Raw genomic sequence first — 14,549 nt, forward strand, 5'->3', positions numbered from 1 at the left:
CACAGTTGAAAACAACCATGGTGAAATAATTTATTTATTACTCTCAATCCCTCAGACGAGACGAGAAATAATTTATTTATTTTTAAATTTTGACGAGAAATAATTTATTTATTTTTAAATTTTTATTTATTTTACAATTGTGGCGAGCCTATTTTATGAAACTCTCAATCCCTCATACGAGACGAGATTATATGTAGAGCTTATTGATGAGACTTCAAATCCCTCAAAAAAGGTGTTGAGCCCCATAGAACAAGACATCATCAATCAAACCCCCAAACAGGACTCTCAAACCAGACTTCGGTTGCGTCCATTGAATGAGATTTTAAATTGGTATGAGACCAAACTTTTTTTTAAATACTTAAAACGTTTTTAAATGTATGAATAATAAATTAAAAGATTAATTTTACCATCCAATAACATAAATACACATTATTAAGAAATAAAATATAATTAAAATCATATAAATTTTTAAAAAACAATATCCCAAAAATAAAAAATTATTTAAAAATAACTTAAAATTTAAGTAATTTTTTATAATAAAATGCTGAAATAACAATATTTTATCAAAAATTATATAAACAAATTTTTTATTTGAAACTTCATAAATAAAATCTTCATAAACTTTTTAAGAATAATTGAATAACACTATGAATAATTTATACAAAAATCTGAAACTAACAGACCCTATATTATATTCACAAGTCAAATAGAATATTTTTTTTCCTTTGAATTTCGTTTTGTATTATAATAAATAGTAGCATTATCAATATTAATGTGTATGCTAATTAAGCATTTTCCAAAAAAGACAACGCTCTAATGTCATGTTCATAGAAGTAGGCTGGTAGGCTGGACTTCATCAAATAAATATAACTTGGTATTCGGCTAACTCTTGAGCTCAGTTGAGAGAAAGGAGGTTACTCAGGATAGCAAGTGCTCTCAAATTCTTATACATCCTTTAAAAAAATACAATACCTAAATTAAACAAATAAGACTAACTAACATTCATCAAAGTTCAAATGGTAAAATACAAACAATGATCCGTGGACCATACTTTTTCACAATGCTTAAATCTGAGGTAAAACATCAAACATGCGCTCTTCTTATCAGTTACAGAGATACAACACGAGCCTTGTACATGATTATATATGCCATATGCCAATCACCTAAACACAAAGAAAGATGATTTAACATGTTTTTATCATATCATAATATAAAACAAAGTTGAAGATGAAGAAAGCAGTTGCATTTAAAATTTCGAAATAATAAAAACAAACTATAAATTGACTGATCCTTGGAGGAACAGTATATAGAGGTACACATATTGATATTTTACTGAATGTCAGCTCATGCTAGGCTCAATTAAAGTAAACTAATTCAGTATATTCTCACCTCCTCCAGATAGTCTAGTGATATCATCTTGTATTCTAGGTTTTGGATTGTCATCATCAAACTCTATCCATTTCCCTGTCAAAAATAATATATATAGAGTGATTAATAGTGAGATAGTCATATACCAGATAAAAACAATTGTTTCCAAGAACTAACCATTTTCTTGCTTGACCCAACCAACATAATGTCCTGAATCAGCACTCCTACCCTTGTGGGTCAATACAGCAACCAAATCATAAACTCCAGTCATTTGGGGTTCTTTTTCACCTATAGACAAAAATGGAGTAAAAACCAGAAAGAGGGTTGACAGAGAGAAAAAATGTAGAAGAATGTAGTAAGTTTCTACCTTCCTCCATTGGAGCAACAGATGGTTCCCCTCCTCCATTTGAGGATCCCTAAATTAATGCAAAAGACAGTATAAGCAACTAATGCATTCTATTTATACACATCTGTAAAATGTATAATGGTGATTCCATGGAATACATATGTGCATATTCTTGAAGTGTCTTTTCTACTGAATATCACACCTGAAGCATTATGTCGTTTTAACTACCCTACTATAAACCTATGGTTGCATCTCCCTCTAAATCTTCGCTGCATTGTATGGAATCCAAAGTACTTAAAGCATGAGACATGGGGATCCGCATATTATCGAAATTAGTTTTCTGATCTTACTTCGTTTAAAACTTTCTATAAAATATGCATTCAATAAGTTCAGCTGTTGAATTATAAGTACTCATTAAGTAATTAAGTACAAAATTTTGTAAAATTTAAAAATTGATTGAATATTTTTTCACACTTCATTTTCACATGATATACTTAATTTAATACTACCCCCGTTCCTTTATATAAGAGACAGCTCAATTTTTAGGTTCATTGAATAACCAATGTATTTGGTCAGTACATAGACTAGATACAATGATTATTCAATGAACCTAAAAAGTGAGTTGTCTCTTATATAAAGGAGCAGAGGTAATAACATTGATAGTAGTCATTTTTAGAACATAACAAGTTATGTTTATAAATGAAAATATTCATATCATTTCATGGAACATGAAATCCTAACCCGACCATTAAGAAGAAACAGGATTCAACACCTCCCTTTTTATTCTTACAAAGAAGCATGGGATAAAATAGTTATTCCATACTTTCATGCTAGCAAACCTTACAAACAGAGAATGGAATCACCATCATATCGACATGATGTTAAGTTTGGCTGTTTCCTTACCTCAGCATCGGACATTTTTACATCGCTTTCCTTGCGAACAGAGCTTTTCTCGTTCACTTTCAGACCAAGCTTTTTGCCTTCCTCGTCTCTTAGGAACTGTATGCACAAAATACAGGATTAGAATATATACCCGCACATTTTACTAGGCAGATATCTCTTTATTACAAACAGACATCACATTTTCAAATGTCAAAACAAAGTGGATACCTGTCTAGGAGCTTCCAATTTCTTTTTAAGATCATCAGAACAAAGATCATAAACATCCAACTCCAGAGGATAATCTACTTTCTGACATAACCAAGCACAGTTGCATTATAAAACAAATTGAGAAAGCAAACAAAAGGAAATTTGTTCCATCCCAACCATATCCAAAAAAATAAAAGACAAAGATAGTAATAAGTATTACTCGCAAAATCTTAGCCTTCTGGTTTGATTCCCTCTTCCAAAAGAAACGGACAAACTGAACAGTCAAGTACCTTGAAAAAAATCAGTTGAAACCACTCAGAATTGCATCTTCAGAGAGCAATTAATTAGAAGAAACAAAACAAACAGAAGATCTCCATGAGGCCAATATTTTGAAATCCAATGTAGTCAAAAACCGGACCAGTTGATTGTGGGTATGACCAATGAGAAAGATAGCAGGGAATAGCACAAGATCTTAACAACTTATTCATGTAATTTCTAAGATGTATACAATTGAATTTCGTCATATCCAAAATGATAAATTAAGGACTCAACTAGGATTGGTTTTGTAACTCCACGCAAATAAGGCTGACTCATTTTCACTATAAATGTTAGAAAACCACCATGGCAAACTCAACTTAGAGACCAACCCTATCTAGACTATCTATGCCTTTTTATTCATATGCAACAAGACATGAATCATAGAATAAAACTATGATAGTTTAATATTATGATTTTGCCTTCATATTTTCTGTGGGTAAGTTTTCTTTGGGAAGGGCGTGGGAGAGAGGCTTATAAATATAAGCTGTACAATATGGAAAAAGACAGATAAACCAACAATAGAATGGGATTCCGCTCATTGTCCTGTTACAGATAAAATCATTTATGAGCCATGAACTAACAGGTTAGGCTTTTAGTTTAGATTAATATGATTCATAACAAGGTACCAAAGCCACTGTGACTAAGTGGTTACTGGTCAGTAACGTTATCCCCGCCACATCCATGCAGATTTACTATACGAAAAAAGGGAAAGATGTAAACCACTAGTTAGTAATGTTAGAATAGTTGTTGTGTTTGTTAATTTCGATATTGGTTAATATGTTTTTCTGTTAGACCAGTGACTTATAAATAGGACTAACTTTTCCTAAAGAGTTGGGAAGATTGTTATGGCTTCCTGACTACAAAATATTCTGGAGGAGGGGAAAATAGTTCCTTTGTATATCTTTTTCTTTTGAATCAATAAAATTCATGGGCAAACAATGGTGGTGGGACCCTAACAACTCCATACCTAAATGACTATTGAATTGGGGAATGTGTTCCAAGTTCCAACTGAAATTGCATGGCAATGGCAAAAGGGGTGGAGTGAAAAAGATCATATCTAAGAAGAGAGTAATAACCTTGGCAGGGCATTGATGCGTGATTCCTTCAGGTAAACAGCACTACGACCCAAAGCAGCAGAAGCCTTTTCCAACTCTGATTTCAAAGCCTACAAAATTCAGTTATGTTAATAAAAATCTATGTAGAATTCTAACTATAAGGCTATTAGGTAGACATCAGATATTTTATACTGTTCAAAAAATTTATATAGCAAATGTTTTAGGGGATAAATTAGTGGTGGGTGGGGGGGGGGGGGGGGGGGGGGGGGGGGGGCTATGTATCAGAAGACATACACAACTCTAAACTAGTGACAGTTAATCACTGCAGTGTTAATAAATGAAACAAGCTGTCTGTTATAACTAACACTGTTAGAATGACATTATCCAGTTAAATATTTCTAATTAAGAATTATTGCACAGTAACTTCGAACAAAACCAACACCTCTGCCTAAAACCCCACCAACCTCTGAACCAAAACATAAGGAATTAGTACACAATAACTTTGACCAAACCGAACACTTAACCAAAACAGGAAGTACCCACTAACTTTGAACCAAACCCAACACCTCTGCCTAAGGCCCCGCCAACCTCAGCACCAAAATAAGATAATATGTGTACAGGTGAAAGTACTAAAGTTAAACTACTAAGCTCCTGACTTCTCATGGTAACCAAGAGCTTACTATTATTGGGCAATAGAAATAATCAGGATTAAAATATTGAAATTACCAAGTCTACAGATTTTCAGCAATCCAAAATGTCGTTACACTTCCGCATATGCAGTGGCATAGTTATGAAGATTTATCAAGAATAATTATTGTAAAATCTTTGAGCGTATTCAGGGAGGATAGAAGGTGAGGCAGAATATATATTATATATATATATATATATATATATATATATATATATATATATATATATATATATATATATATATATATATATATATATATATATATATATATATATATATATATATATATATATATATATATATATATATATATATATATACAGATCAAGCAATGAGTATTGAAGATAGAAAAGAAATGATAATCAAGCAAAACAGATACACTAAATATGGGTCATATGAAGAAATCAACAGCCTTAGTGAACAATACACGTGTACATGCACTATCGATAATTGGAAGAGATCAGCTTTAGCACTTACATGTTTTAGTCCTTCATGCAAATGGTTTACCTCCTGCGATATGTGGCATTTAAGTGAATAAACAGATTCTGTTTCTGAGCTTTCTTCATTGCTCTCTTGGCAATAGATCCTGAGGATTTATCAAATCAATAACAGACAATGGGTGTTGTATATAAAAAGGATACAATCTTAAAAACTTCACAAAAGATTTAATAGATTTCTGAACATTAAAATCATAAAAATTGCCAGCATTATCCATACTTAGTTGAACTAAGCCAGACAAGAAAAAAATATTCAAATAAAGTCAAGTAAGAAAATAAGTTAGAAACAAACTAAAAAATTATTAAGGAAATGAGACATGTACACTACACATAACTATAGGCATAAACTATTAGGAAATGAGTCTTGCCTATCATCTACACAAAAAGCTACCTAGCTCAGTTAACTTGAAACCGTGTCCCTTCAAATAATTAAAAGAATAATTTAGTGGCTCAAATACTCGAATTGCTCAGCCGAAGAAAAACTTTTTTCATGCACAGTTTAAGCTCCTTCAGAGCTTTGAAGCTCATACCTAAACGAACTGCATGAGCCTGCTGAGTTTACACCTCATTAAATAAACTAGCTCGAGTCTCTCCTATTTCATGTGGCATGTTTCCATCCCCTCTTGGTGGATCCTTGTGTGGTCATTTTGATTCTCAATTTATATACATTATAAATGGCACTTCTAATTAATTTTATGAAATTAACCTATAGGTTTAAATATAATTTCTGTCCTTCATCGTTTATTTAATATTCATTTTGGTTCTTTATCTTTTTTATCCGTCTTAGTCCCTTTATATTTGTTATGTTAGTCCTATATAATCAAAGTCTTTATGTCATGTATCTTCATTGGGAAGTTTTGCACATAATGCCATTCATTCACAACCTTTTCTAAATAATTTGAAATTTAAGAATCTATTAACAAGGTAAGTAAAGTTAAGTCATCTCTCAAGGATCTCTAAATTATCGATAACAAAATTTAAAAACAGAACACAAATAAATTGAGGGGGATTTTAGTTCATGAAAATAGTTTGTAATAATAAGAGGCTATCAATCAATTGAATAAAGGCTGATTCATTGGTTATGAGGATTTTCATGAGGTATATCATAGGTTCAAAGAATTATTCCATTTCATGATTTTACTTCTGATTGACATAAAACTAACCAAGTAACCGACGACTAAAGAAGGTTGTCATTGGATGATATTATGTGCAAATATTCCCAATGAAGATATGTGGCATATAAGGACTTTGGGTATACTAAAGGTTCACGCTCAACATTTAAGAAAGATAAAGAACTAAAACATAAAATTAAAAAAAAAAAAAAAGATAAAGGACTAACACGATGTCATATAAGGACTTTTGGTATACAAAAGGACTAACGTTCAACATTTAAGAAAGATTAAGGGCTAAAACAGACAAAGGACTAACATGAATATTAAGTAAAAGATAAAGGACGAAAATTTTATACATATACAAAGGATATTAGGATGCAAAGAAAGCATTTGTCATATATTCTAGACGGGTATGTCCAATCACTAATGCCAAATAGTAACAACAAACGTCCTACAAAAGACAAAATATAAACCTACAAACAGTTTAGTTTGTGACTGTAATTAACGTATTGCACATGAGGCACAAAAATTGTTGAAGTCTCGAAATGTACCTGCTCTTAAGTTCTACACCAAAGAGAGCCTTCACAGCATCAGTATTTTCACTGAATAAATGACGGATAAAATTAGTGAGATTGAAATAAATATTCAGAGCAAAAAGATGTTGACAAAAAATAAAGCATAATAAACAGAGTTCGTAAAACCTATAAGACCACTTTGAAGTTGCATTTTAATTTCATTCGACCAGACGACACAGTATATCTAGGAGTGAGAAGAAGACAGGTACCGGCGCTTAACCAACTTTTTAATAATTCAATTAAGTCTGCCTACTTTTTCTAAATCATAAATAATAGATACAACTTACAAGATACTGCAATAATTGCAATTTTTTACCAAGAAATATGAAGAAAATTACCTAGATCCAGGGGATCTTAGAGATTGTGAAAGTGTGTATAGAATTTGTGTCCAGCATTCTTCAGCATCCTATTAGACATGAAAAGTTAAATATGGATGCAATTGAGAAATGAAAGTAATTCCAAATAAGGCATGCAATTTATGAACCTGTTGCATGAACACTCCATTATGCAGCTGGCCAAATTGAGGATACTTTTTTCGCAATACCTGGCAAATGCCAAAACAAATCAGGACGGTACCATTTCTTAATATGTAAAGCAAAAGTCAAACAGTAATCAATCATCAAAATAGATATGGAAACAAAATTTACAATATACAATGGCAGAGAATAAACTACTCTACTCAAATGACATAAGCAGTACATAAAGCGGCAGAAATTAATTATCAATATTTTCCTAAAATCACATTCCCCCTTTGAATGGTATTGTCATAATTTCAGAATGGCGTGAATGTATTTTCCACAAAAAAGGGGCTTGGACCAATTTTACCACAACAAACCCATACAGTACATCAATCAGAAAAAAGTAATCATTAACTATATAACCAACAACGTACCATCCAAAACTGCATAGGGGCCACAGGTTTGACACTTTTATCAAGCTCACTGAATAAGTCACGGGTTGCGACAGTCAGCATATGAGACGACTGATCGACATCATTGTTTCGTCCTGAATGTGAGTAACTGATACCAAAAAAAGTTCAAATACTGTTAATCATATATCAGCTTCAAATGCAGCAAATAAAAATGTTGATTAATGTCTCCATAGAAAGTACGTACTCAATCAAAGCCGACTTCAATTCTGGCACAGAATGGAGGCATTGCAATGTTGAGTTCATATAACAGGTATTTCCCAAATTGAAAAGACCAGCCGTATGTCCCTGTCCCAGAGAAAAAGGGGGGTAATCAAATATTCAAACATAAAAAATATTCTGATTCAATCCAAGAAAAGAGGTAGTTTCTGAATCTTTTCTTTCCCAATCAAACCTCATGGTTATTAACTTATTATGAACTTTAAGAAAATTGATAAGTGAGTGAAAATAAAAAGGATTATCATCAATATGTTTTTTATGGTCTTTGGCGACAATAAACTTTTAAACTAAAGCAAATATAGTTTAACTTCTAAGTTCTATAGATGACATAACATGGGGATCATTGCAATCAAGAATCTTATGAATACATACATGTTAATTTGAGTTACAGTTTTTAAAAATCAAATGACATACACTTGACTACTCTAGAATTCATGAAATACAGTTAATATATAAAGAAAAGTTGAAACTTACAACAGCAGCTACTTGTTCTTCTTCAGGAAGATCTTCAACAAAAACAGTTCCTTTCTCTGGAGTTTTCACGATTTCATCAGCAGTTCCCATCATCATTAGCTTTTGACCCTGCAGAAGATATATAATTTAGGTCATTCAAATAAAAATATGTATGTAATAGAGTAAAAAATTACTGAAAAACACATTCTATCACCACTAACCGCTTTCACTCCTAACCTTTCCCAATCAGCATCATCCTGCATTATAAGAGGGGGAAAAAGGTAGAAAAACAAATTAAAACTCCATTCAAATTTCAATATATATATATATATATATATATATATATATATATATATATATATATATATATATATATATATATATATATATATATATATATATATATATATATATATTTCATTAGACCTGCACAGGTGGGCTTATAAAAAAAAAAATAAGGAAACATCAAATTGAAATTGAAATCAGACAAAGCATGCTCAATTCATCAACAGCTTTCTACTTAGTATCACATTCAACAATCTATTTATCTACTTACCTTTAAAAGACCTCCCTTAACCATAATTTTTTGTCTTTCGGGAGGCACTCCGGTTAGATCAAACAATTGGACCTTAAAAACGTAAGGGGGCTGGCTGGTATCAATCTCTACATCTTTGAAAAGTTCCTTCTGCCACTTAACACTCACTGCAGAGAAAGATCGGTATTAAGCATCAAAATCAATTAAACAGCCTAATATCACATTAAAAATAGACTAATTAACAATTGACAATGCATCAATTCATTAATATTAAACCAAATTCTAAGCTTTATGGCAAAACAAAACCAGAACCTCCACAATTATCCTAAAGAAAATCCAGTTCATCCATAATACCCTTTAAAGAGATGTAAAACAATGCATAGTAGTTTGACTTGAAAAGAAGCTCAACATAACTAAATCTCACCATTCCAAAGTTCAAATACACCAAAAAGCACTTCTTAATTACACAGAGTAACAAACCACATAACTTGATAACGGTAAAGCAAAGATAAGAGAACATTAACACGCAAAAATCCAAGCTTAGCACAATCTCATAAAAAGAAACCATAATGAATCTAAACTAAAAACCTCATCCAATAAAATTCCCCAATTAACACATTTTTCTAAACCTAAATTACAAACAACACTTCCAATTGATGCCAATTACACAACAAGAATCAAAATCGATAAGATTAAAAATTAAAAATAACAGAAATCCAAATTAAACGAATGGGTGATATAAATGTTATTGAAAATCGAAGGAAGAGAAGGTTCGGAACCTGTAATCATGGTGGATGAAGTAGAAAGATCGAGAAGGGGAGAAGAGAGTGAGAGAGGAGAGTTGAGAAGAGTTTGGCTTGAGAGAAAGGGCAAATACGATACGAAACAAATCGTGCAATTGCGGGCTTTCTCTCTTATATAGTTGAGGCCGAGACGGGTCCTTGGCCCAGTTTTTCTCTTCGGGTTTGGGTCGTGGTCGGTTGATGAAACGATATACGACCCGATAACGTGGGTCAATTTTCTTCCATGTGAAGTTGTGATTTGGGAACATAAGGTTTTCAAAAATTAAAATTTTAAAAAACAACTTTGTAAGTGTTTTTGTAAGAAAAGCTAAACTTTGCTATTTTTTAAACAATCGGCTTTTAATCTATAATATTCTTAATTATTTTTTATTTTTAATTTTTTAATGAATAATGAAAAATAATTTTGATAAAAATGGGATTGGTACTATTTTGAACTTTAAAATTTAAACTTATTAAAAAGAAAAAAAATTATCAAATAAGTGACACTAAGAACGAAATAATAACTTTTAAAAAAGTTGATTGCCTTTATATAGAGGAGGCACATTTATTTGGAGAAGACATATAATTGTAAATGATTTGTTTGTGTGGTGTAAGACAATCATTGAATGTTGATCAATGATTTTGAAGGAAGGATGGAAGGTCGTGCTCATATACATAATCCAAGGATGTGGGTCTATATGTACGTGTTAATGGAATAACGGTAACTATTTGTGTTGTCTTCTCCATATGAACTAGCATGATATTTAAAAACCGTTCAATAATCCTTATGATTTTAAGAGAATGTATTTAGAAAAGTTGTTTGAGAGATAGCTAAGTTAAAGTGATAATGAATGAAAATAAGGTTTAACAAAAGAAAATGGGATTGTTGAGGTTAGATTTCATTATAATGTCCTTGTGTATCCTTATGATTTGTCGTATATATTCCTAACCATTAATTGATATTGTCATTTATCACATTGTCTGTGTTGTTTATGTCTAAAAAATATGTGAAATTGTAGTTTTATGTTTGCAGAAGTCCTAAATCGGGGTGCCCTCGCATAGGAGTCGTGTCACCCGTGCGATGAACCGAAGACTCGCCTAGAGAAAACACTGACGTGTGAGTTAAGAAAGAAGAAGTCTCCACTAACTCTTAAAATATAAGTGGTCAATAATTTCCCCGAAGATTAACAGAGTGGTGGACTTCACAAAGGGTGACTCAAACACTGGGTCCTAGAGACCCCCATAAATACATCTCCTCTCAAGGAGAAAGGACAAACCATAAGTGTTACATAATCTCTACACCCTAAAGAACACAACGCTCATTATAACCTTAATACACGACCACTAGTAATTATATACTTGCTACCAAGCATCATTAGTCATCATTAGAGTCTCTCACTTCAAGTAAGCACGTCTCCAGAATTACCTAAAAACACAACCATACAAGGCTTCCCACTGTCGTGGGAAAACCCTCACCATCATTTTGTGTTATAAACCTACTAAGGCATATGGGTTTTTCTATATTTGTACGGGGAACATGCACACATGTACTTTTTGACCAGTATAGTGACGCCCACTATCGGGCCCAGTAAAACTAACCTGAACCACACGCTTTTTCATCACCATCACCCTTCACATCGTTACCCTTCACTTCTACATTTAACCACCTTTCGATATGGTTTAATATGAGAGCCTCATGTCATACGTCGGAAGGCACCAGTGGTAGCACAGATGTCGATGCAATGACAGAGATGCATGCTGCCATGGACAAATTACGCCAACACAACCAACATCAAAAGACAACATCCACAATAATAGACAGTGTCAACAAGATTCCAACCTCGTATAGGAAATGGAATTATTGGACCCTAACAATTATTATATGAGATATGAGAGCCCCTATCCCGAAAGGTTTTAAACATCCCTCATTGTCCAAGTTTGATGGGCGTTATGACCCTTAAACATGTTGCCTCCATTAATACGCAGATGGTCATCATATGAGCTTTCGACCCTCTGAAATGCAAGATGTTATATGCCACTTTCAGATATATCTCCCTCGTATTGTATATGATGGGTTTACCTCGTGCTTTTAATAATTGTTCCCAGGAACTAGTAAGGAAACGTGTACACCAGTTCGCCAACGGGCACCACAAAAAGATGTATACTACCAGTCTTTTAATACACGTCATAGTCCATCAGAGTTTCTAAGGGACTACCTCGCTCGCTTAAACGAAGTTGTTGTTAGGTTCACCCCGCCAAACCAATAAATGTTTATGGGGGCGTTCCAAAATGGACTTAAGGTGGGACAGTTCAACGAATCCCTCGCCTAAAATTCAGTTTTACCGTTGGCAGAAGTGGTCACCATAGTTAAGTGCTACATTAAAGGCGAGGAAAGCATTGCCTAAAAGAAGGCACATGACGTCAAGGAGTGCATTTCCAATGTCGAGCGCTTGCACCATCAGAGGAAAAGCAATTATACCTCCCCGGTAAAGGAGAAAACAACGTTCAAGCTGGTAGGTAAGGCAACCGAGAGTTTCACACAATTGAACACTCGTCGTGGGCAAATTTGGCAGGAGGTCCTCCAATTGAACAACACGCCTACATTGTCTCCTCCTAAGGCATATGTGATGGGTTCTAAACGAGAAAGATGGTGCAAGTTTCATAAGATAAAGACAATGGAGAATTTCACAACTTTGAACACTTTTCGTGAGCAAATTTGGCGGAAGGTCCTCCAATTGCACAAAATTCCTACATTGTATCCTACTATGGTATATGTGATGAATTTTGAACCAGGAAGATGCTGCAAGTTCCATAAGGTAAATGAACATCTCACTAAGGACTGTTATCAACCCAATAAGGAAACTGGTTGACTAATAAAGGAGGGGCACCTCAAGAATATATGAAGGGTGACTCCTCTTGTTCACCAAACAAATTTAACTCGCGTGGGCATGACGATGTTGGGAGCCCTAGACCCAACAAAGCCAAAGAATTGCATTAATGCGAGGACAATAAGGCAGGGCGTCACACACTTAACACTATAATATGAGGGTTTGTCGGAGGCGGGAAACTAGCTTCGCTAGAAAATGGTACGTCCAGCATATCCTGAGTGTAGAAAACCTTCTTACGAGCAAGATTGAAGGCGAGCTCCAAGCATCGAAGGCCACGATCGCCTTCTCGAAGAAAGATGCAACTGACATCCATTGTAACAACCAGTATTTAATTAATTATTTAATTAAATATTTTCAAATTATTTCGAATTTAATTGTTGAATTTGTGGAGTGTTGAGAATTGTTGACATGGGTTGTTATGATTAATTAATTGATTAAGTTGTAGAAATAGTATTGAAGAAATACTAGATTTATTATATGGACTTAATTAAGTGATAGTGGTAGTAAAAGGTGGGGTGAGAATGTTAGGCCCAATAGGTTTAATGAAATTAGGTTAAGATAAGGATTATGTTAATTAGAAGGGAAAAAGTCTTGGGGAATTAGTCATGGGAAGTTGCAGAGAAGAGAGAAAATAGGAGAGAAACTCATTCCCGTTGTCTCACTAAATCGAAGATCCCCGATTCATTAACCGTTGGATCGTGACCAAATTTTGAGGGTGGGTTCGCAATGTAACACCCTTCTAAACCACGCGGCAATTAAATAAATATTTCAGAGTACATGAAACAAGGGTGCCACAATTCAATTTAAAAACAAACATCCTATGTCATTGTCATGCATTCACTGAGGAAATTCAACATGATTCATCATAACTCATAAAATAATTTCATGTCAACACAGCGGAAATCCAACATTCGGATGAATATAACATCTTTGATACTACATCCCAAAATAAAACCAATATCATAAAAAATAGAGTTATTAAAACATGAACCCTAAGCCAACGTTCCCTAGTGTTATAAGACCATAGCATGACCGACACGACCCAAAATAAATGGATAAACTCTACGAGCTATCCTCACTGAGCAATAAAGTCGCTACTCCTCGATCTGAAAAGTGTCAACAGTAAGGGTGAGTCTCATTCACAATTAACAGATGTTATTAGTTCATAAAAAATAACATATCATAAGTTTATTATTCACCCAATTGTAATATATTCAGATTTTTAGAAAAGTATTCATCAACAACCACAACAGATACATCACCAAAATATAACACTGGAAAACCATCCAATCATGTTATAACAATATGCATATGGATGTACTGACTTTATGCATGTGGTACCAAACATCATGGGCTAAACCCATCCGACTGATCTATTCATCACCAAGATACAGCCAACCGACACAAATTCAACACAATGAGAATTATGCCCACCATTTGATCCACAACATCATCGGGATCCATCACCAAAATGATTAATGAATGAATGCACACATATAACATACTTACAACATCACTGATCCGATGAACTACATCGTCTCATCATAACTCACAATTATCATCACCAATAAAGTATGTACATGTCTCAGCATCATTCAACTCCAATCAAAGTATACATAATCGCACCCAATATCACATCAACAGCACAATCATGTTATCACAACATCACCACATTGTCACATTTATCAATAGC

General features: G+C 33.4%; 1 protein-coding gene across 1 annotated transcript; it reads right to left on the minus strand.

Annotated features, from left to right (window-relative positions):
- Positions 1 to 852: 852 nt before the first annotated feature.
- Positions 853 to 10,119, minus strand: LOC131616290 (ubiquitin carboxyl-terminal hydrolase 6). Its single transcript, XM_058887579.1, has 18 exons — positions 9,966 to 10,119; positions 9,208 to 9,353; positions 8,873 to 8,908; positions 8,673 to 8,780; positions 8,167 to 8,267; positions 7,944 to 8,070; positions 7,536 to 7,595; positions 7,390 to 7,457; positions 7,028 to 7,078; positions 5,345 to 5,453; positions 4,198 to 4,286; positions 3,024 to 3,093; positions 2,825 to 2,905; positions 2,618 to 2,713; positions 1,736 to 1,784; positions 1,546 to 1,656; positions 1,390 to 1,464; positions 853 to 1,163 (listed from the first exon to the last, which is right to left on the minus strand). Exons 1-18 carry the CDS (start codon positions 9,973 to 9,975, stop codon positions 1,108 to 1,110), a joined length of 1,443 nt encoding a protein of 480 aa, XP_058743562.1. The 5' UTR covers positions 9,976 to 10,119; the 3' UTR covers positions 853 to 1,107.
- Positions 10,120 to 14,549: the final 4,430 nt, after the last annotated feature.

Source organism: Vicia villosa, linkage group LG7 (genome assembly GCF_029867415.1).
Source record: "Vicia villosa cultivar HV-30 ecotype Madison, WI linkage group LG7, Vvil1.0, whole genome shotgun sequence".
Classification (NCBI taxonomy): domain Eukaryota; kingdom Viridiplantae; phylum Streptophyta; class Magnoliopsida; order Fabales; family Fabaceae; genus Vicia; species Vicia villosa.